The sequence below is a fragment of the Elaeis guineensis genome, chromosome 6 (assembly GCF_000442705.2).
Source record: "Elaeis guineensis isolate ETL-2024a chromosome 6, EG11, whole genome shotgun sequence".
Lineage (NCBI taxonomy): Eukaryota > Viridiplantae > Streptophyta > Magnoliopsida > Arecales > Arecaceae > Elaeis > Elaeis guineensis.
In genome coordinates, this window is record NC_025998.2 from 127,765,825 (window position 1) to 127,791,844 (window position 26,020).

A 26,020-nucleotide genomic window follows, 5' to 3' on the forward strand; every position below is an offset into this window, starting at 1 on the left:
GCATCGGGACCAAAAAAAAAAAAAAAAAAAAGAAAGAAAAGAAAAAGGAAAAAACGAACCGCCGCCTTTCAGGTCCACTGACCGGTCGGACATTTTCTCACGGCCTTGTGATCACTTTAGCCTTGGAAAGGCCAAAACGATAACGGAACCGGTACAATGCCGAACACCATCCGGCCCGTCACGAACCCAAACATAACGTCCGTCACGAACACCGTCCCCGCCACCAAAATGCCATCGGCACCGCGAAATCTCTTTGAGCGCATATCAGACGGACCTGATTCGCCGTCGATGGGGGATGGCAAAATGGACGGTCTTGATTACCCAAAACCCTCAGCCTAATTAAATCCCAACTTCGGGTCCAAGCCTACCCGGTTCGGATCCGAACCGGCGTTCTTGCCGCACCCCGAGTTCGTTGAAATATTCGATCACTTTATGTTTGCTCCGCAGCTCCATTCTCGCCGAGGGAGGGAGCTCAGAAGGCTTCGATTGCCCCTCGTTCGTCTTCCAACCCTAACCCTAGCTCGAAATCCAGAGGTATAAATGCTTACCCTGGTCTTGGGGGTATCGTTTTCGATCTTCATTCGTGGAACTCGTAGGCAATCCAAGTAAGCTAGCTGGAACCTCTCCATCTCCCTCGCTGGATGGGCGGTCCCCGTTTCAGAGCGATTCTTGTCTAGGTTTCTGGTTCTTTCTTTACTGGATGGGCGTTGGTTTTCGACATTTTTTTCCGCGTGATGATAATCATCTGCAGAGATTTTGGCAGTTGTTCTTGCGTGAATTGCGCGGACGAAGCTCGGGAAGGGGGTGCTTTCGGCATTTCGGCCCTGGTGTTCAATGGCAAGTGTGGTTTTTGGAAGTGGGTTAGGTGGGGAGGTGCATTCTAGGGTTTGGTGCTTCTTTTTGTCGTCCGTGCTGTGTAGAATTTCTCAGTTTATAGAGAAATGCCCACCTTTCGCTTCACTGATGCTTGAAGGAAGTGCAGTTTTGGGTTTTTAGGCCGTGGTTTTATGAGAATCGAGTTTCTTTTTGAGTTCGAGCATTTTGAACTAAATCGGTAGCAGTTAGGAATCGTTCAGGTTGCTTTTTTTTTTTTTTTTTTTGGTAGATTTTCTAATGTATGGAAGTATCGCTGCCATAAAATTTGAACTATTTTTTACTATATACTGCATCCATTTGTTTTCCTCCCGAAGAACGACGGTTCGTAGTTTTTAACTGGGGATATTAATTTGTTTCCGTGGAGCATGATTCTTTTCGAGGTGAGTATTGTTATTGTTTATAAAACCAGTTAAAATTGTTGAAGAATGTACCTCATAACAGATCAACTGTGGTACATGGTTTCTTTGCTGGAGCGTCGTCTATTGGACAGAATCTCCTCTTTCATCTTTCCCAATCTATGCAGAGTTCTTACTCTTTTAGTCGTGAATTTATGATAAATGTCTTAATTTTGCTGCATCATGCAATGTAGCATTTTAGACGCACTTCCTGATGGTTTAGGGACCAAAATGTTCGATCCTTCCTACAAATATCAGAGGTGGTTCACCTGGCCGCTAAGCTGTTTTAGTGTTCTTGTCTGATGGTTGTTCCCTTTGTTTTCTAGGATAGAAAGTTCTGATCCATGTTTTCCATCACCTGCTCTCACACTTCGTTCGCATTTGGCTTTGATAATGCAAATGACAAAAAAAAAAGATCACTGGTTCATTTCACCTACTTTCTTTTCTATTTCTTTTACGAAGAAAGTGCTCCATTGACCTTTCACTGACATGCCACTGCTTGTGTCCTTATTGCCACCTGGTCAATCGAAAATGCCATCTTTTTTTTTTATTTTTTTTTTAAAAATCAAATTATTATTCACATTGGTTCCATATGTTATATGATTATTTTCTGCTTTCTGACAATCCTAATCATCAAACTTCCTTTCAGACATCGGATTCATATTCCAGGTTTTATTTTGTCATTCAAGTAGAGTTTAATTGGGAGTTTAAAAAAGATGATGGTGCAACGAGGCCACATTGTGTTGTATGTGTTTATGTACATCTTTTCAAGCAAAATTCTTTTGAGTTATTTTTTTCTGTAGATCACTTGACTTACATCCCTTTTGTGATAGTACCTTTAATCTTTTTTCCTTTGAGACCATTGGTGTCCCCAGCTTGCAATTTGAACCAAAAGGAATAAAGATATAAATATTTCTAAGTGCAGAGTATTTTCTTTTTATTTAACTGTCTTTTCTGTTCACACTACTTTTGGCTGAATGTTATCTGAGTGCATGTTTCTACACGCAGGCCCAGCATGAATTCTTGATGGAAAAATGTCTGCAAGAATGGTACCAGGTGCTTCTCAAAGGTAAATTTTCATTACTATTCTTTTTTCTCGCCATATTTCACATTGATTAATCAGGTATCGATAGCCTCATTATTTTGAGCTATGATGCTCTTTTTTTGACTATTTACATGGTTTTCTAAATTATTTTGTTTTATTCACCGATTTCTTCACCAAGATATAGCATACTTTATGATGGCGATATTTTGAATTTATTAGGTTAGCTAGAAGGTATGAATGAGAGAAAAAAGGCTTTCAAATAAGAAGCCAGAAATTAATGCATTATAAGAAGACTCATTAAAGGATGAACATCTGCTTTTGTTGGACTGTGCACTCTTTTCTGGTTGTTTTCTTCATGTTGCTTTGGAGAAGTTATTACTGCAGTCCTGATGATTGTGGGAAGTGTAGTGTTAGCATGACTTCAGCTGCCATGAATGGTCACATAACATTGTTCTGGTGGGAGTTTGAATTATGCAATTGCACTTGCTTATTGACCATCTTTTTGTTGCTCTCTAGGACTGAGAGGCTGTTGAAGTTTACACATTCATTTCCATCTGGGTAGATTGCCCATAATGTTCCTAAACAATACAAAAGCACTAGCACTGGTTACTGCAAACGACCTCATCTATGCCTGTGAATGAAGTTGCTGAGAGGATCCATAACTTTACTGAGCAAGACAGCCTCTCTCAAATTCTTCAATCTCAAGTACAAGAAAGTTGGCCAGCTTTAAACAACAATCTGTCGGTTGGTACCCAAAGGCAGAAGGGAGTTCTTCATAATTTTGATTCAAAGAACTACATTGCTCATTCTTCAGGTGTGAACTTATATTTATCCAGTGAATTGCCTTTTCTGTTACCTGGATTGGGAACCTCAGTATCTCCAAAAGATTGCTAAAAGTTCAGTCTAGTTGCAACATGTGATTGTTTGTTAATTTCTTCATCTGTGTTTTGTACATCTTTCTCTGCATTTTTGGCAGACTGACTTGCAAAGTGAAATGAAGAAATCAAATTATTTTGATATCTTCTCATTGATTTGATTGAACAAATAGGAAGCTTCCTTTTGCAATTTCATGTATAGCTATTTGTGATTGGTCTGCTTTTGACAGAGTCTGAGCAGGGAAATGGCAGACAGTCTTTGCGAGTGCCTTTTGGCACAAATTTGATGCAGCCAACCCTAAACTGAGAATGTGCTAGAAACCAATCTAGAGGCCAAGAATTCAACTCAAATGGATCTATGCATGGTTCTCATGGTCTTTACCCAAGTTCCAGTCAAGTGGGGTTTCTAAGGGATGGAACAACTTCTGATAGTCATAGTCTACCACTGAGAGGCTTACAGACTTTTGAGTTGCAGCAGGGAAAGGCTCCTGAATATGGCTCTGGTCTTAAAAGAAGTTCAGAGAGGTCTGATGTAGTTGAAGCTTCTGCAAATTTTCGTTTTTTTGGTGGTCAACAACAGCTCCTTATGAGCCAACACCCAGGACTATCACAACCTAGCTCTAGGCAGCAGCAAGGATTTAAAGATATGCAATTATGGCAACAACACTTGATGCACAAACAGCTACAAGAGATTCAGAGGCAGCAGCAACTTCAGCAATTGGACCAGGGGGAAAGGCCATGGAGTTTACATGCTCAGCTACCTGGAGTTGCAAGACAAGCAGTTGTCGATCAGTTTCCAGGTGTGCTGAATGGCATGCCTGTTGGTGATTCATCTAATTACATGTGGTCAAATGAGTGTTCGGAAGGTGAATTGAAGACTCCAAGCAGCTCTCATATGCTCCTTGCTGGGAGTATGAGCATCGCTCAGTGTAGTGGTTCTTCCATGCATGGAATTTCAAATGAGCTTACATTTTCACATGACCAGGGTCAATTAATGCGACCTTTGGGATTTGTTTCACAACTTGATCAATCTTTGAATAGGACTCCTGTTTCCTACATGCGAGGCTTTTCAATTTATTTCTCCCAGTTCCAAGGAATGTCTCATGATTGCACTGATGCATTGATCAAGGCAGATGGGAACGAGGCAGAGAAGTCATCAATTCAGTCATCTGCACTAAATTGTTTTCAAAGTGATCATTTTATGGTTCCTGAGCAGGGATGCTTACAGGACAGTGTTTTGATTGCTAAGCAGGCATTTCAAGGAAAGGGTTCATTTGCGACTGCTTCAGTGCAAGGTTCGAATGTCATTGCCACATCAGGTAACTGTCGCCGGACAGATCATGCCTCACGTAATTTGCAGGCTCAAGAATTTCAAGGTAGGCAGGAAGAAAATGATTGGTCAGGAAGCTTACAAGAAGAGGCAATGATGCAGATAAAGCCTTCTTGTGGTGGATCTAGTCTAGGTCCGACAGAAGAAAAACAACTGTTTGGTGCAGATGATGATGGCAATTGTGCTTCTTCTTTTGGAAGTAGTATCACAAACTCAACAGGTTTTCTGCATGATAAACCTTTGGAAAGTAATGACCATTTTGGTGCATTTCCTTCTATTCAAAGTGGGAGCTGGAGTGCTCTTATGCAAGAGGCTGTGGAAGCTTCAAGCAGCAATTCTGGACTACATGAAGAGTGGAGTGGCTTGAGTTTCCAGAAAACGGATCTATCGAGTGGGAACAGGTCTGCTGCATTAAGTGATAATGGAAAGCAGCAAACGATGTGGGATGATAGCAATCAGCAGAGTGCATCATCTATGACCTCAAGACCTTTTGCTTTGTTTAATGATGCTGATGCCAGCTCAAATTGCCATACAGCCCCTAGTTTTCCGCACCCTACTCCATTTGCATATAAACTGAATGAGAGAGTATCAACTGATGCTTCCCATGAGTCCATTCAACAACCATCAAAAGAAGCTAGTGATGAGCATCTAGATCAGAGTCACCAGCAAAAGCAATCTGTAGGGGAAACCTTTCAGGCACAAATGCACTTGGATAATGTGTCTAACTGTGTTCAGGAAGGACAGATGTATCAACAGTCGGTAAACTTTGCACAATCTACAGGCATGGAGTTGAACTTGCAGAACATGCAGGCTTTGGTTCACCAACAGAAGATGCCTTTGCCTAATGTAAATAGCCAGCTTAGTAACAAGCCAAATGGATGGAACATCAATGCGTCGCTGTCTCCTGATAAATTAAAAGCCCATGATAATAATGTCACGAATCAAGATGCTAATTTTCATATGGAAAAGAATTATGACAGCAGTATTTGGAAGGTTGGTAGAAATGAAGCAGCTGTATCCTTCCCTAACTTTTCTGGTGGGTTACAGCCCGTTAGATCTGACAGTGGCAATCCTATATTGAGCAAGGATGATGCCTGTATGGGTGACTTTGCTGCTATTACAACTTCAAGCACCTTGACATTTAATCAGGAAATAAATCATCAGGTTCTTAACAGGCGTCAGGGTGATCATGGAAAACATGTTGCTGTTGACTCTTCTGTGAAATATAAAGGAGATGAAAATTTTACAAAATATCAAAATCAGTTAACTATGGGTCAACATGCTTGGGACTCATCCTTAAATAATACTGACCAAGGATCAAGTGAAAAATATAACAACAAACAAGAAAATAGCCTCCCAGAAGAGGTTGCTAATGAAGGCTATGATTACAGACCACCACATCCCACCCTGCCTGCTGATCCAGGAGGTTGTGCAAGAGAGAATTTAGCTGGAAATGAATACCATCCTTTGGAGATCAATGGCCAAAAATTGCCTGGCCAATCTAGTTGGAAAATTTTGGGGCCTCACAGGTTTCAGTATCACCCCAAGGGAAATTCGGGGATGAATATGGAAACTGATTCCCAAAATGACAGAGCATATTCTCAGAGCACTTCCCACTTGGTAGTTCAAGGTTTGAAGAATCAGGAGCAACCTGGACATTTTGTTGAATACAGTGCTGTTCATATGGGAAAGGTATATGGTGAACTTATTGCAGATAGTTTTTAGTAAAATGAGTTTCACTTATTTTTCCTTCTATCCTTTTTGTTGGCTGGAAGCATTGATTTTATTTTTTGTGTTATAGGGGCACTTAATTGGTACACAAAGGAGTGCAAACGAAACTGAAGAAATACAATACGAAGGCCCCATTCCTGGCCATGACTCTGATTTGCCTTCATTTGATGGATCAGCTTTTCATTTTTCTCAGAATAGATGTGCTGGCCGGTCAAGGTTAGTAATGGCTTTTAGTATTTGCTGCTAATGTATTGTTATAAGCACCTGAATATCAATTCTTGGAAAAAATGTCCCTCCACAATGATTTTTTGTGCATTAACGTAACAGGCTTGTAAAATAGGTCCTTACATTTTTTTTTCCTTTTGTAAGCATGCAACTCATGAGAAATCAACCAGTGCAACGAAACTATACTCAGATTTCTGGTTATCAAATTTTGTAATAACACTTTTTGATAAAAGTTCATATTTCTTCTTTTAATCCCTGTTGATTCTTCTTGCCATCCTGCTACTTTTTGCTATAGTGTTTGTCAGGGAATTAGCTTCCGTATGTATGCCTTTTTCTAACACAGCAGTAAATACAACTGTTGTAGTCAAAATATGCTTGATCTTCTTCACAAGGTGGATCAATCAAGGGAAAGAAACACTGTTGCATGTTTCAGTGATTCTGATCATAGTGCAGCATCTGAGATCCCTGAGTCAGCGGCATCTGATGGTTCTGCTCATCTTCAGCATATCCATTCATCTGTCTTGAAAGGGTTTGGTTTAAAATTGGCTCCACCATCTCAAAGAAAACCACTTTCAAACCATTACTTGCCCTCACAGACTTCGTTACAAGCATTAAATGATTGCGATCCAAAGGATCTGGACTCAGGGGCAGGAGACAAAGATCAGATGTGGTTGACATCGACATCCACCACTAGAATCCCATCTATCCCTCCACATGAAACATCTGAGGGAGAAAATTTGGATAATGAGTCAGGTATATCTGGACAGGCTAGCAAGTCAAGTATTTATGAAAACTCCTTGTCTCCCTCCTCACTTCCATATGCATGGAACAAAGATATCTCTAATGCAAATGAACTAGCATCAATGGACTATTCAGCAAGACCTTTTGGAAGCCAAGCTGATGAAGATGGTCATAGCAAACACACCTCTCATCTTAATGTGACCAATGACTCAATTGGTGGAGCTTTAGCTGATCAATCTGCTCAGGTCTCACTACCTAGTGTGGATGCCAGAGTTTCCTCTTCCAGACTTGTGTCCTCTGCTGACACTTATGCACTCTTTGCTTCGCAGGTTTATTTGCTAGATTCAGGGCATTCTCAGCTGATTAATGCAAATATTCATGTAATAAATTCAGGCCAACAACTCTCTCTTGCGGAAACAAAATCAATTGAGCAGCATTCTGCTACAGCAGGCTTTTCTCAACAAGGTGGTTTTTCAACAATGCTACATAATGTATCGCCAAGTATATCATCCCAACAACGCCTAGCTGGAGCCCAGCCTCAAAAGACAGTGCCCATTGTAAATCAGTCTACAAGTCCATTACCTAGCATGAGGGTCACAAATTCTTGTACCATGCATATGACTGTTGATGACAGAAACAGGAGAGGACCAAGTGCTCCATGTGAGTTTGGTGCATCTTCTATTGATTCCTTGGATGCTGCTCCGATGAAAGGCAGTGCATCCCAAGGGCAAGAAGTGGTGCAAAAACATCTCTCTGATGGAAATTCTGCTGTCTCTGTTCGATCACTGATCTGTCTACACCAGCAAGATTTCAATAGAGCACAACATGGACAGGACTCAAATTTTGCCTCTTTATATCATGATATGGGTGCCTCTGAACGAACTGTAAAATCACTAGATGCTCATACACAAGACTACTCCCTCCTTCAGCAGATGAAGGTGAAGGGTGTAGAGCCTGATCCTAGCAAACAGGTTGGAAAGAGGCTCAAAGGAGCAGATTTATATTCTGATGCTGTGCAGATGGGGTGGACAAGAGGTCAGAGGTTTATTTTTGGACAGAATCCAGTTTTGAAAGAAGTGGATGCAAGCATCCATCATAGTTCATTTCCTTCTGATGTCAAAATGCTGAGCTTTTCTTCAAAGGAAAATGAAGACAAAAGTGCAAGCACATGTTCTCAGATCACTGGTAGAGATTTTCCTTCTCAAGATCTACTTGCCTCAATACAGCATGATATGCAGAATCATGCAAAATCTCCTATTAAAAGTTCCAAGTCAACAGTGAATGAACAGCCACAGATTAGTCCGCAAATGGCTCCTTCCTGGTTTGTGCAGTATGGGGCCTATAAAGATGGTCAAATTCTAGCAATGCGTGATGGATTCAGTAATTCTCAAAGGACTGCAAATAGTGCCACCTGCTTCTTTGCAAAGGTTTCTGAGAGCATGCATAACAGTACTCTGGTGGAACAAGGATTTAATTCCAGTAAGGTCGGTACCCTCCAGCAGAACGCATCATCCACCATCATAGCTACCACTGATGATTCACCTTCTCATTCTCTACCTCTGGATGCCATTGATAATAATGTGATTCTAATGCCAAAGAAGCGTAAAAGTTCAACTGTGGAACTGTTACCTTGGCACAAGGAGGTGATGCAAGGTTCTAGAAGGCTGCAAACTATCAGGTGGCATTCAAAAAATAGCAACTTGCTCAATGGCTTCTTTTTTTTTTTTTTTATTAATTGGGTTCATTGTGGTCGTGCATGCATCCTTATGTTGGGGCAAGGACTACGTGTTTGCATGTTACCACATAAGCTTAAGTGCGTGCTTGTTGTGTCTGTCTCTCCTAGTTAATAATTGGTGTTCTTTCTTATTTTTTACAGCACGGCGGAGTTAGATTGGGCTCAGGTTGCCAATAGGCTAATTGAGAAGGTTCGTTTCGCATTTTGTGATTCTTTGTCTTGCTCCATGGCATTTTGGTACTGGAGTATATTGACCACTTATGCCCTACAGGTTGGAGATGAATTCAAGATGATGGAGGATTGCTCATCAATTACTCAATTGCGTAGAAGGCTTGTCTTGACAACTCTGCTTATGCAACAACTCATCCCCTCTGTACCAGCTAGATTTCTTAATGCAGATGCAACTGCTTCTTATGAAAGTCTTGCATACTTCATTGCTAAATTAGCACTAGGAGATGCATGCAGCCTTATCTCTTGCTCAGGAAATGATTCTCACATGCTTTTGAGCAATAGAAAAATGTAAGCTTTATAGCATTGCACATTTCAAAATGAGCAAGCTGCTTGCTTGTAAAATGCTAAAAGCATCTGACATGTGTGCTATATTTAATCCTTCGCTAACATAGATTCTGGATATCTTGGACTCACATGGTTAACTAGATGCTTCTCATTTTAAACATAATTAAATTTTTTCTTTAAAACTTGTTCAGGAGATCTGAAGAGCTTAAGTCCTCTGAGAAGTCAGGAGACTCTTTCTTTTCAGAAGTCATAGGAAATTTTATTGGAAGATTAGAAGAACTTGAAAGCAATCTCTTGAGGTAAGTGTGAGCTTTATATTGTAACGTTTTGCTTCAGTCAAGTTATTATTGCTATTGCTGCTGCTCATGATATTCATATTTAAAGTCACAAATAAAAATATGATGCCATTGTTTACATAGATCTCAAGTGCACTTTTCAAAACGTAGGTCTCTCATCTCATTAATGACAGGGCTATGCCCATATATTTCACCTATCTGAATTATCCTTGGAAGTCAATCAGCGACCAATTCTCGCTGAATTGTTTCTTCACAACTTGTTGATACAGTCTGTTAGCCATTGCAGTATCGAATTGGTCAATGGCCTCATCTCAATTTTTCAACTTATTGTCCAATTCAATATTGCTGCTACCTGCACCAAGGTTTTATTTTGTCTTTGCTCTCAATATCTACCATGTTGGCTGTATAGATCAATCGATATGCTGTACCAGAGTCAAACACATGGATATGGTATTGAAAAACTCTTAACATCCTGACGCTTCAGATCCTTAAAGAGCACCTTGTATGCAGCATGCATGCATGCATGCTGTGATAGATAAGTTTGAAGTCTCTAATATGCATATATGTACCATCCTGCATGATTATATGCAAATAAATTGTTGATGCTAAAATGATTGGAATGGCAATATAGACACTGATATTGGATATTGCAAATTATTATGCTTTAAAACAGAGGCATGATGGTTAATTGTATCTGTGCATATACTCATACATGTGTATCAATGTTATGCATAAGCACCCAAATAACTGCATATATGCATCTGACTTGCATAACCATACCATCATGCAAATATACTAGTTGATGCTTATTTTACCAAATCATAGGACTGATGGAACTCATCAGGATTGGTATCATCATGAATATAGCTATGTCCTGTCACTTTGGCCCCAAAACATAAACTGAAGGAGTGTTGAATAAAGAGGACCTAACAAAGCTCTGGTACCTCAATCTAATTTTACATCTTTTAACTGTATAGAATTACTGATTTAAGATGGTATGATTTATCAGTATTTCGGTTTTGATCTAATTGCATGATGAAGAAGGAACCCACTGTTTGCTTCTACTTATTTTGAAAGGTTTTTATGATAGGTGAAAGTTCACTGAATTGAATTTCTTATTCCTTTTTTTTTCCATTGCGTGTTCTCTTGAACTGATGTTAAGAAGATCTAAATTGGCTGGTGCCTGAGATTCTTGGAGGCTTATTTTTGTCTGGTGGACATGAGAAGAAGGATGAGAAGGTTCTTGGTGTGGAGATGTCAGAACATGATTCACAATTCATTACAGTTGGTGATTTGGAAGAAAGAATTAGAGCCATTGACCAGACATAAAAAGGGCCACTGAGGGGCACAAGGCTCCCGCTATTGCAAGGTCTTGGGATGGATAGATATATACAGCCTTACGCTCATGTGCTTGGTGGCTGTTTCCGTGTTTGACACCCAAGTCACAATGGAGCAACCTTATCGTTGCGCCAAGGCTCACCCTCAGCCATTAAGAAAACATCAAGGAAATATTTTTGTTAATATTAAATAAAAGCTCTGATATTTGAAAACTTTAAGAAAGGAAGGCCAGCAAGTTTTTTACTACTTGGTCTACTTTTTCTAGCAAAGGCATGTTGAAAGGGGATTGCATTTTCCTTATTTTAACATTACTGGTGGAAATTCCTAGCAGGGCATATATTTTGAGGGAAGAGGAGGGGATAAATTAGCCTACGTAGTGTGAGTAGGGAAATATAACAAATATGTTTAGACTACCCTTCTCCAAAGATCGCCTAGACAAATTATTGTCTTTTCTTCATTCTCAATTTGCTTTGTATGGGTAATGTGATCAAATCTGCAGATGTCTAAGAGACCATTGCCAGGCATTTACATATCGTATAGGCTTGTTTCAGCAGCATGCATGCTTAGGTGCATTGATATAAATCACCAATTAAATATATTGGGAATAATAAAGCCGATTATTGGCTCTTGACTTGGAAACTTTGGGAGAGAGATCTTGGAGGATCTTTGCTAGATGAAAAGGTAGATTGCTCTCATTAAGAGCTTTGACGATTTTTGTAAAGGCAGCTGTGTCCTACATTTCAATGTACATATTTTCTGCCTTTTGAAGTTTATAAGAGTAAACTAGGGGGCATGCAAATCAAGTTAAATGGATGGGCAAAAGGAGATGATATTGAGAAAGAGATCCATCTTACCGACTAAGACAAGGTTCATATGAATCTGATAGAATGGGTCTGTCTGAAGGATAGGAAATGGGTCATCTGGAATGTGTATCTGGACAAAAGGGAGGAAAAAGAATGTTGAACAAAATACTATGGAAGGTACCATAAATGTCTAAATTCAAAAAACTTCAAAATGGATAGTAAATGGATGCATGTTATATTCAAGAAATTTCAAAATGTAGAATTACATGACATAGCTAATGCATATGGATCACACTCTTATTGAGATTATAATAATGTTAAACATGGGATATGTTTTTTAAATCTGTTGTAAAGACTAATAAATAAAATAAGTGGGATATGTACATAATAAAGACCAAGAGACAGTTCAGTATAATTTATGTAATAGTTATATGGTTTAAGCCAAAAGTTTGTAGAGGAACTTAAAACAAAAAGCATTTTGTATAGCCAATTAATCTATAAGAGCATTCACCTATCTCATGTTTTGCAAGCATGTCTTCTGTTTCTATGTTATGATGCTCGATCTTTGGCTTTGAGGTAGCCAACAAATTAAAGAAAATAATGGATTTTTATATTATAATTTTCTTTCTTGTATAGGCAGTCTTAGCAATTAAGGAAAATCATACAACTATAAGTTCTGTGAATTGGTTGCAAGCATGTGTTCAACAACAGTCTCTTAGCCATGTAGAAAAATTTAGGTATTATATAGGTCTTAGATGAATCAATTGCTGCTATTCAGATTTCAGATTGTCATGTGAGCTATTTGTGAACTAAGTGTTAATCATTGAGACAAACTTTGCATGAACACTGAAGTGGAAATTTAGAGAAGCATTGAGACAAAGGGGCAAAAATTGATATCAAAATGTTTACAATGGTATAATTTTGTGGGAATGCATATTGAAATGAGGTCCCTGATCAAATTTCTAATGGAAGATATGACTTGCATGTTTGACTACTATGCTATCTTCATCCAAAATGATAAACTAATAGATGGAGGACTGGTATGACATGATCATCTTTTTTTTCTTTTTTTTTTTTTTTAATGAAACTGTCATGACCATCTTGAATGAAGAGTAGGGGATTCATGCAGAAGGGGTGGAGGATAATGCATTAGAAATATAAAGATTTAAGATGGTAGTGGGTTGTAGCGTTAGATAGGAATGCAGTCAGATCTACATTATCAAAACCTATTTGGATAGACAATGCTTGGTACATGATCACTTTCACAATTGTAGAAATAGAAAACCTTGTTGGATGGTTAGGAATAACCATCCAATGTCCTTTGTATTACTGGAAAGACCTTTAAAGTTAGAGAATTAGTTGAGCTTTTGCCTTTGTATTGGATATTCAAGAAAAAGGGTGGTTGTTCATTTAGCAAGGCATTCGATGAAGAGCCAAAGGAGGTTAAATCATAATGCCATAACCATTGATGCCTGTTTTGTTTTCACGTATGACTGAATAGATGTTGCAAAGGGAGCGCTGTAGGCTCTTTTTTAATGGAAAAAGAGCTTATGAGTTTTTTTTTTCCCTTGATAGATTACATGCTTATGACCATGGAAGAAATGTGTTCTTGTATTATCAACATAAATATATCAAAAGCCAACTTGTTTTGATATCTCATCATATTCCTGCCTTCTTGAGTTTCATCTGATCAATTTGTCTGTTTCAGATTGGAGAAGAGGTCCATACTAGATTTAAGAGTGGAATGCCGGGATTTGGAGAGGTGTTCCATCATCAATCGTTTTGCAAAGTTCCATGGTCGGGCTCAGGCAGACAGAGTTGGGAGCTCGTTGACCTCCGAAGATGCACCTCACAGAGAATTTCACCAGATAAAGGTGCCAGCTTTTGCCATGCCTGGAAATTTTGCTGAGGGGGGCCTATGTTTCTCTCTCTAGATCATTAACTAGTCGATTGGTTTTTCCTTCATCCTTGTGTTATCATCAATCATCTTTGGTGTTTTATGCACATCGTTCATACACAAGTAAACACAAACAGTAGTGGGGAAGTAGTTGCATCCACTAAATATTATGAAGAAGCTGATGCAACAATCTAGGGGCGTTGGTTTTTTGAAATCGATTGCTGTGGGTGGTCTTTTCTCTGTTGTGCCTTGGGTATAGGTTTTTGTATGTTCATGAAAGAGGAGGTTTGGCTTATCCATGTCATTTTTCAAATGGAAAGGCTTATTATTTGTTTATATGAGAAATGGCTATGATGCTTGGGTTACTCATAATCATCCAATTCATCCTTGACTGGATCTTGCTATTTTGCAGTCATATCAGAATGAAAGGTACTGTGTTACATAAAGACAGAACAAATGGTAATGCTACCATTCTTTGGCATTGTTTTTTTGGCTGGCAACATTTTGGTACGGATGGGGTTGGCAGTTAGTCTCTGGACTTGTGGCCAGACGTTTAAATTAGCAGACTCAGGCAGCTACGTTTCTTACAGCAGTGCTGTGAATGGGCTCCACTTGAACAGTAGGAAACTAGGAATTCTGGTGGATAGTCCTTCAGGAATGGCCGTTATCTCTCCTTTTCAACGCCCACCGATATCTTGTTTTTTATTGATAAATTCTTTATTTTAATTCGGACATTGGACAGGCAAATCCAACGGTAGCCCCTCGGTTTCTGGACCACCAAGTGACTTTAGCTGTCAGTTTTCTTAGTCATCATGAAAAGGGTTCGATCGTTGTCCCTTTTGCAGAATTCTAAATCCATCAAAGGACAGCTATTAACTTCCAACTTGGAAGCTGTGCTGCTGCTGCTGCCGTAGAATCACTTGATTGTCAGCTATAAAATTGCCTTCTCCTACAACGCCATTGTGAGGTTGATAGCCTGATATTTATATATTGGTAAGAATAGCCTGATTATATTTTAAGTGGTGTTTGTGTACCTTGTGAGTTATATATTTTCTTTTGGGTACAGAGAAAAACAATTCACGCTATCCTGTTATATGTGCACCCATTTCTTCCATGTCCCGCAAAATTGGCCAGCCGGTCAGCTGTGTTTCTTTGGCCTCGCAAAACACATGGCTTTGGAATGTGAGTGGAGGAGATGAAGTCTAAGCGATGCCAATTGCAAAGAACTGATAAAGTCCCACGCAAAACAATTACCGCTTAGAATTGCACATGCTATATTTTTTTTTACATTAACTTCTCAATATCCTGTTTTGTCGTCCAAAGAGAAACTTCCTAATTTCGTATACTGTTGTAGGTGAGATGAAGATGGGAGCCACACATTGGGAGCAAATCCTTTCATCCTGGGTCAGCCCTGCACTTACGTGCAATTTTGTCCTTCACTTGAGTCAAGACGAAAGTTAATAAGATTGATGGGTCGCATTAATCTAAATCTATACCCGTCCCACAAGTAAAAATTTATTATCCATATCCATCCCGTATCTATCTCGGATCGGATCGATTAGATCGGGTTAAATAAAAATATCGGTCTGATCGATTGCGTTGGATAGATAAGAGAGATTGGTTCAGTCGGATCGGATACATATAAATAATATAAAATTATTATAATTTTGAAAGGGGTAGATACTAAGGTTATATTGGGTCGCTTCGAATCGGAGTATATCATTATCCATATCCAATCCAAATTTACTTCGAATATTTTCTCTAGAATCTATACTCGTTCTGTGTTCTAATCAGATCCGATAAAATCTATCTCATTTGGATCGGATTAGATCGAATATCCGATAAATCGACTAAAATTATCATCCCTAATCGGCCTCTCAAATGTATGATATTTACTAAATAATCTGCCGGCAGGAAAAGAAATAGTGCTCCATTTGGAGTGGAATGCATGATATTCTCCTGTTCTCTTTTCGGTCATTATGTTTTATTTTGGCCCGTAATATGTTGCAGCTGCATTTCAGTCCGTAAATTCTCCAATTTTTTTCCCTGCCACATGGATGCGGAGATTCGGATGAAGCTCTCGTTAACTAGAGTAACGCCGGGGGCCGGGGGGGGTCACCTCGTGCAAGAATTGGTGTGATGTATGTGTATTAGCACGTTGCCAAGCCAACATTATGTGAGCTTAAGAAACTTTTTTTTTTTTTTGGATAACATGAGCTTAAGAAACTTTATACCCTCGTAGATGCCTCAGAATGGTTATTAGCTAGCAATACGTGTCGTCATAGAGTATGTTTTGCGAGCAGTATTGGAGTGAGGGATGCGGCAACGTGTTACACGTTGGACCCTTGGATTATTGCCATGTCACCTTCTAAACCACGATGCCCCTGCCATTGTGTAGATGGCGCGAATTGTGATCCTGCCAAGGTTTAAGATAGGTCTTGCTGCCTCAAGGAAATTAAGCAGTTATGGAACAGCATGGCAAATGTAACCCAAAACCAAAAAAAGAAACCGATTCTGATCGAAGTAGCCAATCTATGGGATGCATCTAAATCCGCATATAGAACCACAATCTCTGCTGCTAGCTTTGCATTCGGAGGATCTGAAAATGGCTTCCTTCATTATTTCGTGGAAACGAGCGAAGTGTGGAAGCTAGAGCTAAAGCAAGGTACAAAGCTATAAGCTATGGATTGGCATCAAAATAACGTGTATTTGAAAATTGGGTGGGTTTCACAGCATAAATTGAAAAGTGATAATTTTGAATGGGTAGGTTTCGTACACCAGCCCGTCTAGCTCAGCCGGTAGAGCGCAAGGCTCTTAACCTTGTGGTCGTGGGTTCGAGCCCCACGGTGGGCGTGAAAAAAGCTTTTTAATTATCAGATTTACGTTACAAAAAATAAAACGCCAGATTTCTTAGTTCTTATTTCTCTCTTAACTTCCCTCTCTATTTATTTTCCTCCGTTTTAACACACAATGTACGTTTCATCAAGATTCATTACAAAAAGTAAAATATCATTTCATTCTAATTTAAGAAATATAAGAGAATACAAAGGATTGATGAAAAAATTCCTGAAAAATTGACAACAACGTAAGCAAATTGGCCACTAATGTGAAAAATTGTTCTAAATCTACTGCTTCACATGTGTAAACTTATATTTGTCTATTTATTTCCTGAATAGGAATTCTAATAGGATTTTTTTAAAAACTTTTATTCATTTTATATAGTTCTCGATCATTAACAAATAAAACCATTCAACCTCTCTTCAAAAGCACCCCCACAACAATGTTTTAACATGGTTAAAGCCAACTAAGTATTTCTAAAAATAAATTTTCAGATTTTTGAAACATGTAACAGCATTCTTGGTTGCAAAGAAAATTGTTTCAAAAAATTATTTTGCTTGAAAAATCTAGTCTTTTTGCTAGTTTTATTTAAAAAATAAACAAGTTCGGAAAGCATATAACTAGTATTTCAAAATCTTTCCCTTTCACTGGAAAGACTTTTTTTTTTATTTTTATGCTTGGATTTCCTTTAACGCAAATATACGCTAAGGGATTCTCCTTATTGCAATATTATTTAGATGCTCAAAAAATTATTTGATTGAATAAACCTAAATAAATCTATTTATATTTATCCAGATTTACAAAATAACTAAACAAGAGAAAATAATAGTGGCAAAATGTCACATTGAAAGTACTCCAACACTCAAAATTAAATGATAATATAATTATGAAAAAAAATAGAGTCCGCAAATAAAAGTCCACTTTGGGTGAGGGGGTGGGCAAAAGTAAATAATAGTCGCAATATGCCATGTTGAAAGCACTTCAACATGCAAATTTAAATGATAATACAAATAGAAAAAAAATGGTGTCCACAAATAAAAGCCCACTTAGTTAGGGAGAGAGAGAGAGTTTAGATTGTGATATTCTTATAAACATCTTCTCTAAAAAAAAAATTCTTATGAACTTCTCATGAAAGGTACGAAAGATTTTTCAGATCTCAAATAAAGATAAAGCAAAATAGGTTACACCGTGACGTTAAAATGGAAAATTCATTGCTATCACCCACATCTCTCCAACAAATAATTGATGTCACTCGAATATTGTGACTTCCAATTAAATAGTATACTATAAAATTTGGCATGAACAAATCTTACAAAATGTTGTAAATGGATGTAGAACTCTATGATAATGGATAGTCATCAAGTTTGCTTTTATGATTGTAAACACGATTGTATCCAATTAAGAAACTGGGAATATAATGCTAATGATAATTTTATGAATAAATTCGGGCAATCACAGAAATAGTTTCATGAATTTAATATAAATAGCAAGAATAGGATTACAAGAAGAATAAATCAAAAAGCATGAGAAGAAATCAATAATTCTGTTTGATTTGAAATTTGCTTTTGCTAGTATTATCTTTCTTTAGCCCTATATGTTTACCTTTATTTAGGGCTCACTATAGTTGATCGATGGTAGACATAGACATCACCATCGCAAAGCATTGACTATTATTTATTAATAAAATATGAAATGGAGTGAACAACTAGAAGAAGACCAAATACTGTTATTTAAGTTTCAATAATAATCAGATTTGAAGTTATAACTATAATGATTTGCTTGTATCTCAATAGAAAGATACCTTTCTTTTTCATATTGAATCCTAGTTTAAAAATCACCTGAAAGTTTAAATGGCCCCATTTTGCTAATATTTGTATATTTTTGTGATCCCACAAAGGGTAACCGAACCACATGAACAAATTATTAGCACAATCAAAATTTCTGAGATAGAAACCAATCATTTTCATAAAAATAACTTTTGGGGTACAAGCAACTACCAGTTACCATCACTATATAGCTCGACAAGCTATTCATCACAATGATTTTGGGTCACAAGAGCTCTTAACTTTTTTTTTTTTAAATTTATCACTTAAACTTTGTCATGTAGAATAACTCATCCTTAATCAAAATAGTACCAAAAAAGAAATGAGTTGATTAAAGAATAGCCGAAATACTATTTCAAACTTTACTCATATAAAACAAGATGAACAAATTATTAGCACAATCAAAATTTTTGAGATAGAAACCAATTATTTTCATAAAATATCTTTTTGCGTACAAGCAACTGCTAGTTACCATTGCTATATAGCTCAACAAACTGTTCATAACGATGACTTTGGGTCACAAGGGCTCTTACTTTTTTTTTTAATCATCTAAACTTTATTACGTAGAATAACTCATCCTTAACCAAAATAGTACCAAAAAAGAAATGAGTTGATTAAAGAATAGCTGAAATACTTTTTCAAACTTTACTCATATAAAACAAGATGATAAATTTGGTCATTGATCACAATGCAATAAGAATAAAAAATACAAAGTTGTCAGCTAAACAAAAGCATGCATAAGATATGATGATAAAAAAGACAAATGATATTTACTATTTAGATACATCAACATGCCTACTACAAATGTTGGACATCTATGTTTCATATGCCGTTAACATATGTTACTGCCATATTTTCTATATTCATTCATTAGTAAAAGCATAAGAGCTAAATGCAAACAATTATGATGACAATTTAATTTTTTGTGAGCAAGGATGAGAGTGGAACAGATGGTCCTAAAATTTTGCTAAATTATACGAGTAGAGTTATAAATACCAGGCATAACTCATAAAATAAGTAAATAATTTTATTTTTGATAGATAAATTAAGCACAAATGATGATGAGATTACTAATAGACTAGCAAGGTTAAGACCCGTCGTGTCTTTATTTATTATCTGGGAGCTCTCGTCCTCAAGTTTCTTTAAGATTAACTTCGATGATAGTGTATTTGGTGATAATGATGATATGGGGTTTATTATTCGTCACCTGCTTTCAGGCCTCATGATGATAAGAGGGAATCATCTCTTTGGTATCTCAATCTCAAGAGTGGAGCTAAGGGTTGCTTATCCAATAACACCTATGGGGGATATGTTCTGGGCACTGATCATCTCATTATCAAGGGTGATTTTGCTATAGCAGTGGGGTGAATCTAGGGGTAGTTGGAATCCATGCACTCTTATCCCATACTTCATACCTTAGAACATTCCGAGGATGGTGTAAAGATATGCTTCCATGGATGTTAGACATGATTATTGGGAGGTAAATGGTCCTACGAACTTAGTTGCTTCTTATGTGACTCACCACTTTGGTGATGCTTTGTGGAAGGAGGCGGCTGATGTTTCTGTTGCCTCATATGATATTTTATTTTGTTAAAAAAAATTACTGGTACTAATTGATGGAAGACTAATTTGATCCGGTACTTCTTTTGACGAATTTGACCCATGACATCCGTTCGATTAACGGGTAATGTGCGTTAAGATACGCGACATCGGATCGCGGCGGAAGGGCCGATATGGGTCAGAGACTCCGCGTCTCGTTCTCAATTTGACTGCGCAAGCGTTCTCTCTTCTTCCTCCGTACGACCTAGGGTTAGGGTTTCTGAGAACTTCTCCTTCCGATCTCCGGCGTTTGACGATTTCTTCTGTTTTTAACCCTGGATCGAGGTTTTCGATTCGACTGGCTTCGAGTTCGAGGGTTTCTCGTGATGTGCTTCCGCGAAGAACCCCGGAGATGAGAGGATTGGAGCAAATCTCGGGGATCCCTCTCGCGATCTCGCCGGAAGGGCATCCTCCGGCGGACGGACAGGGGAGCGGGCCGGTGTTGTCGTCATGGGTCTCGGAGTGTCATGGGATCTGGTACAACATCGCCCTGATCGTTCCATCGGTCCTTTTCGTCGTGTACCTGGCTTCCCAGGCGCGGAGGAGCTTCGCAAAGCTCACCTATGGCCGGTCTTACATCATGATCGCGTACTACGCCCTCTTATGGTTCGTTAGCATTTTGAATCTCTTGTGGTGCGCTCTCCAGGTATGCTAATCTTTCTTGCTTTTTCCTAGAAGATGCTAAGATTTTAGTCTTCGGTATTCCTGTTGCTTTTCGATTAAGTTTTTTGAATAGGTTTCAAGAGTGCAACTGAGGGTTCACCTCAATCGACAATTCTCTTAAAAGTTAAAAGCTTGATATTTTAGTAGTCGATACTGACTTTTCTTGCCTCCTGCTGCGTTAGATGTCTAAAAAACACGATTTTTGGAGTAAATATTTGCAATGTAATTTTTTTAACCTGAATCCAACTGATGCCATGGTTTCTTTTTAAAAGAATGGATCAAAGTGATTAACCTCTGGTGCTATATAGCCCTTTCTGGCTCAGCTTTTTTGGCTGAAAGAGATTGAGTGTTGCACGATAGACTAAGTGTTTGTTGTTGTTTAATTTTGCCATTTTAATCTTTAGAATGTTCTGTGAGAAAGTTTCATCAAGTTTTGCTGGTAATGAGTGATGATGCACAATAAAAGAACACTAGGTCAAATCGGGTGAGGACTAAAGGAGGTAACTTACAATTTTTGGAAATGAGGGAAGCGTTAGCTTTATTTGTTTTAAACCATAATCGCACCTGTAATTCAGCCAAATAAACCACACAATGCAATTTCTGCTACCCCGCGTGATCATTGCAACTTATCAACTTATAATGGCTATTCTGAACAGATTAAAGATTAATGCATCATATAATTTGCCTATGCCATCCCTTAGCCAGCGCAATGTGCTCATCATGTCATACTGTTCTAATGCTAGGCATCCACCAGGGGGAAAATATCAAAGACTATGGTTTAAAACAAAAATTTATCAAAATTCTGTAATATGACATGCCGAGACATACTACTGTAGTTTGTCTATTTTTTTCTGCAGGCTCAGGTTGTATTTAATTCATGAATTATTGAAAAGAGATATGGTCTTAAGCTAGTCCTCAGTGTAGACAAACTACAGTCATTACTCATATATTTTTGTACACTTCTTTTCAGTTTATCTATCTATTGGAAGCACTTGCACCCATGTCTTCCAGTGCACAGTTACCTGCTACAACTCCCTCCTTGTGTCCCTATTGTGATACATATCTCCTTTAAGATGCCATGGAATGTATACACAAGGGATTTCTGGGGAGAATGATGACTTCTTTTATGGTATATGATAGGTTGACCTCATGGTTTATTTTAACTTCTTCTGGTCGCCATAGCCTTTTTCATGACATGTAGTAAATGGAGAATAGTCACTAAAGGGAGGGTTTACTATCTATTTCTCATCAATATAAATCCTCACATGCATATGAGCATAAAAGAAGGAATTACTTCACTACCTATGTGATTGAGATTGGCTAATATGTGCAGAAATTTTGGAATCTTTGTATCTGGGCTCTATCCATCCTGTAGAAAACCACCTGACTCGAAAATAGAGCTTTAGGGAACAAAGAATAATAGTTCTTAGTTGCCTTTTGCGGTTAAGGTTCGATATGTTGTCTTTGCAGTCTTGTAAGTCAAATCTATGTATTCATTCATGTATATGGTGACTACCATACACAGCAATACAGAAAGCACCCTAGTTATGTTTCTCTCCTTGAGTATTAGCTACAACAGCAGGTATCTTAGCTGGCTTGTACAAGTCTGCTAACGTATGAGGGTTGTAACCAGTTAAGCAACAGGAATTAATTGTTATAAGGAAAATGGAGTGATCTTATTCCAGATCTTCTTGAATAATGTTTCATTGCTGTTCTATTATGAACTCTATTGCTTTTAATCTTTGTTGGGAAAAATATTCTTTTACCTATATATGCAAGTCAATTCATAACTTAATAATATGTTACCTGGACACTTCATTTTAAGTTTTCTGAGAATATCAACACTTTTGGATACTTGGACATGGTTGGACACTCCAATTTGAAGTGACCTACTGACATCAGCAGAAAGTGTCTAAGACTTGGAACTTTTTTCGGAGTGTCATGTATGGGACTTTTGGCAACCCTTAAGGTTTTAAGCATTTCTAGAGGAGTGTCCTTGTATTTCAATATCAACTTATTAAGATTAGATGGATACTTAAAAGAAGTGTTATTATGTTTTTAATATAAAATTATCACAGTTATAAAATTTGATGAATACTTTAAACAAATATCGTTATGTTTTAATATAAATATATCATGGTTAGTCATCAAATTAAATATTAATTTAAATATATATATCCTGTCCCTGTGCCTAGATTTTTGGAGGCTGTTGTGTTCGAGACTCGAATGCCAACCCAAACTTAGTGCAGATTTGTCATAGTTTGTTATCATTATACCAATCACTGGTTACATTTGTCTTTCGCATTCTTCCAACAATGGATTCACTTTTAAACTATTATTGTATATAGTTATCTAGTTATCTCATTATCTAATTGTCATCTTCAACTCGGAACAGGCATGGCAATGTACTCCAGGAAAGGAATTCTCATGGAATATGTTATCATTGTTTACAAAATCGGGGATGTTGTTCTTGGAAGTTAGCTTGGTGGCCTTCTTACTTCAAGGAAATCATGCAAGTGGCCTGGAAGCTTTAACGCGTACATTTGTTATTTCAGGAGTCATAGTTTCTGCAGATATATTACTCAAGGTAAGCATTGCTCTGTATTATTGTTAAAATTCTATATAGTTCTTCATAACATGCTTATCTGATTCCATTCTTATGTCAGGTATCAAACTTATGATATTCTTCGTTCAACGCACTTCTGCGCCAATAGCTAGCCCTTTATGTTAGCTTTGCCTAGGACAATTTTAGATATTCTTATTTCTAGTCTTATATAACAGAAAAGAATTTGGGTAATGCAATGTGTCAAGTGTTACTTATGAGACCTATGGCATGAACAATTAGAATATAGATATGAGCAGAGACTCAGCTATCCTTACACTAACGGAATGTATTACTCTATCATCATTGGTAGCATTACAGATGATGATTTCTCTACTCATGACTACTATGGGCAATTTTATAATACATGATGATGAGAACTGATAGAGCACCAGCAAGAAAATGACACTGTAAGTGTTAAGCAAAGCTGGTTTGGTTTTAAATATATCAAAATTTAGATAAAGATCTTGATGAGCAGTGTGTAGGAGTGCTGAACTAGCATACCAAATCCCTGTGGAATAAAAAGACTATCAATTGCCAGACTATGTCACTTGGGTGGGGGTCATAACTGTTGAATGAAAGAGGTTGTTGAAAGAAGTTGCATGCTTCTCATACATAAATGAGATAACCTGCTTCTACAAAGATGAGATGTTTGTATGACTCTGTGGAAAAGGAGGGGGGGAGGTTGGAATCCTGATATGCCTTTGAATTTAGCAAAGTTTGTTACCTGAATTTTCTGCTATCAGAGAGGATGGTAATTGAGAAATACATGTGCTGACCTTTTCTTTCGAAAACTCTTTATGCAGTTTGTGCCCTAACTATTACTGGTGACGACCACGATCTCCATAACTGATACATAAGCACTGCACCAAATGATTGGTAAAAATGCAAGAAGGCATGACAATTCATGGCCAAACATTGAGAAAGTGGGTGCCCCAAAGAATGTGATCTGAAAAACAGAAACAGAGAATCCATATGGGAAAAGGGAAAAGGGGAAAGGGGAAAAGAAATCCATCTCAAGAAAGGAAAATTGAATGGTCAGATTAATTTTTTTCCATGTGGACGAATTAAGATGAGAAAGAATTGGACAAGAATGCCTGTTTAGAGAAGTGGAGAGGGAATAACCTGCTGTGCTCCCTTTATTGCTACTTTTATTGTTTGGAGGAGGACAGAAATGGATGAATTTTCAAATAGAATTTGTCATGCTGCCTAAAGCCCTACATATGGACATCATCACTAATAAGATACATTTGTGATGACTTTGGTTGACTTCCACTCCCCAACTTTCAATAAAAAATATGACTGGCTAACACAAGTCCTCCAAATGAGTGGGGTCCAGAAGGCATGACCTTGCCATTCAGAAAAAAAAAATTGACTATCTGAATATAAGAATTTAATATGAGTAGTTCTACACCAGTTATGACTTAAAAACATCCTAAATTCATTGGTTTAATGACTTAAAATGCATGAAATATAAAACAGAACATTCTCATTATGTGACTCATTAGATTACACCAGCTTGGGCATGGTTATTTCTGAACTGAATTGGCTTGAGTTTGAATATGTGTATCAGTGGAGACCAACATTTACTGCTAATCTTGATCACCAGTTTCCCTGGTTGTTGGTTATGTTTACATTGCATGTACATGATATGGTTCTGAAAGTTTTTCCTTCTTCAGGCTCTCTATGCATTTGGTTTTGGAGTTCCATTATTCATCGATAATACTGAATCAACCAATCGTGTGAAATGGGGTTTGTGGATTGTACACAAGCTGTTGCTTACTGCAGTTTATGGCATAATTTTCTCCATGCACCACTCAAAGTGGAGAGAAAGGTTACCAGGTATCCTTATCTTTAGCTTATATTCTACATGTCTCTTATAAGTCTTCTGTTCTCTGCTGGGCTGCTCGATAATTTCTTTTGACCCTCTACAGCAAGACCGGCATTCTACAACTACATCTGTGCAATGTTCTTGCTGAATCTGTTGTCCCTGTTTGCTTGCGTGCTTATGGGAAATGGAGCCGGATTTGGGTTTTGGTAATATTTTACCCAGCTGTTCAAAAGATGAGGTATCATTTTCAAAATAATTGCTGTCAACCATTTAATGTCGCTTCTATGCAGGTTGTTCAATCTAACAACTATATGCTACCACTCTCTTTATCTTCCACTTCTGTATGTAACATTCCTGGCAGATTTTTTCCAGGTTGGCTTCCATTTCCCCTTAGTATGAAATTCATACTTTTGGATAATTTAAGAATTACCACAATTGATACAATGCCCTTGTTTTATTTTCTGTTTTCTGGTTGGTTACAGGAGGAAGATTTGCGTTTGGAGAATGTCTACTACTCTGAGATGAAAGATGCTGGTTTCTTTGATTCTGACTGGGAGTAATACCTCAGCACAGCAAGGCTGTACAACGTTTTCGAGGTGTGAGTGCAAAGCTGTCTACGACATCGATCACTTACTATAACTTTGTAAATTAGTGCAGTACTGGATCCTGTTGGATTAAAAAATATTGTATGAATCAACTAACTGCATGATACTGTGTCAGACTGAATGCACCAGAAATGTTTATAGTGATATACTCTTAACAACGAGCTATTTTTAGTTATTGGATGCAAGATGTTCTTCATGATATCTAGGTTGTACTAAAAGACCGGAGAGAAGTTTGTGTTGTAATAATAGGTAGAAA

At 37.8% G+C, this 26,020-nt stretch overlaps 2 protein-coding genes, 1 long non-coding RNA gene and 1 other non-coding gene across 7 annotated transcripts; all 4 read left to right on the forward strand.

Annotated features, from left to right (window-relative positions):
• The first annotated feature begins 414 nt into the window (after positions 1 to 414).
• Positions 415 to 2,946, forward strand: LOC140851011 (uncharacterized). Of its 3 annotated transcripts, none has more exons than XR_012142198.1 (3): positions 415 to 534; positions 2,280 to 2,340; positions 2,833 to 2,938. It is a non-coding gene; the product is annotated as an uncharacterized lncRNA (long non-coding RNA). The 3 variants fall into 3 exon arrangements; XR_012142199.1 differs by having other exon boundaries at positions 427 to 1,054; positions 2,833 to 2,946; XR_012142200.1 differs by lacking the exon at positions 2,833 to 2,938 and adding an exon at positions 2,536 to 2,821 and having other exon boundaries at positions 427 to 1,054.
• A 277-nt stretch (positions 2,947 to 3,223) lies between these two features.
• On the forward strand, positions 3,224 to 14,222 carry LOC105046651 (uncharacterized). 2 transcript variants are annotated; one of them, XM_029265010.2, is made up of 8 exons: positions 3,224 to 6,213; positions 6,323 to 6,468; positions 6,842 to 7,463; positions 7,548 to 8,896; positions 9,095 to 9,143; positions 9,225 to 9,472; positions 9,661 to 9,768; positions 13,615 to 14,222. In XM_029265010.2, the coding sequence occupies exons 1-8, from the start codon at positions 3,550 to 3,552 to the stop codon at positions 13,838 to 13,840; spliced, it is 5,412 nt and encodes a 1,803-aa protein (XP_029120843.1). In that variant the 5' UTR covers positions 3,224 to 3,549; the 3' UTR covers positions 13,841 to 14,222. The 2 variants fall into 2 exon arrangements, with proteins under 2 accessions (XP_029120843.1, XP_019706995.1); XM_019851436.2 differs by having other exon boundaries at positions 6,842 to 8,896; positions 13,615 to 14,221.
• Positions 14,223 to 16,583: 2,361 nt separating this feature from the next.
• TRNAK-CUU (transfer RNA lysine (anticodon CUU)) lies at positions 16,584 to 16,656 on the forward strand. The gene has a single exon. It is a non-coding gene; the product is annotated as a tRNA-Lys (tRNA).
• A 3,488-nt stretch (positions 16,657 to 20,144) lies between these two features.
• Positions 20,145 to 25,965, forward strand: LOC105046652 (protein CANDIDATE G-PROTEIN COUPLED RECEPTOR 2). Its single transcript, XM_010925304.3, has 6 exons — positions 20,145 to 20,709; positions 23,122 to 23,313; positions 25,008 to 25,170; positions 25,263 to 25,365; positions 25,450 to 25,531; positions 25,642 to 25,965. The coding sequence occupies exons 1-6, from the start codon at positions 20,152 to 20,154 to the stop codon at positions 25,717 to 25,719; spliced, it is 1,176 nt and encodes a 391-aa protein (XP_010923606.2). The 5' UTR covers positions 20,145 to 20,151; the 3' UTR covers positions 25,720 to 25,965.
• Positions 25,966 to 26,020: the final 55 nt, after the last annotated feature.

Excerpts from the sequence above, each read along its gene's own strand:
- LOC105046651 (XM_019851436.2), top strand. The coding sequence starts at position 3,550 with ATGCATGGTTCTCATGGTCTTTACCCAAGTTCCAGTCAAGTGGGGTTT. Across the intron at positions 9,473-9,660 it reads CTTTTGAGCAATAGAAAAAT|GAGATCTGAAGAGCTTAAGT; the intron begins GTAAGCTTTATA and ends AAACTTGTTCAG. Across the intron at positions 9,769-13,614 it reads CTTGAAAGCAATCTCTTGAG|ATTGGAGAAGAGGTCCATAC; the intron begins GTAAGTGTGAGC and ends TGTCTGTTTCAG.
- LOC105046652 (XM_010925304.3), top strand. The coding sequence starts at position 20,152 with ATGTGCGTTAAGATACGCGACATCGGATCGCGGCGGAAGGGCCGATAT. Across the intron at positions 25,171-25,262 it reads GTGGAGAGAAAGGTTACCAG|CAAGACCGGCATTCTACAAC; the intron begins GTATCCTTATCT and ends GACCCTCTACAG. Across the intron at positions 25,366-25,449 it reads GGAGCCGGATTTGGGTTTTG|GTTGTTCAATCTAACAACTA; the intron begins GTAATATTTTAC and ends GCTTCTATGCAG.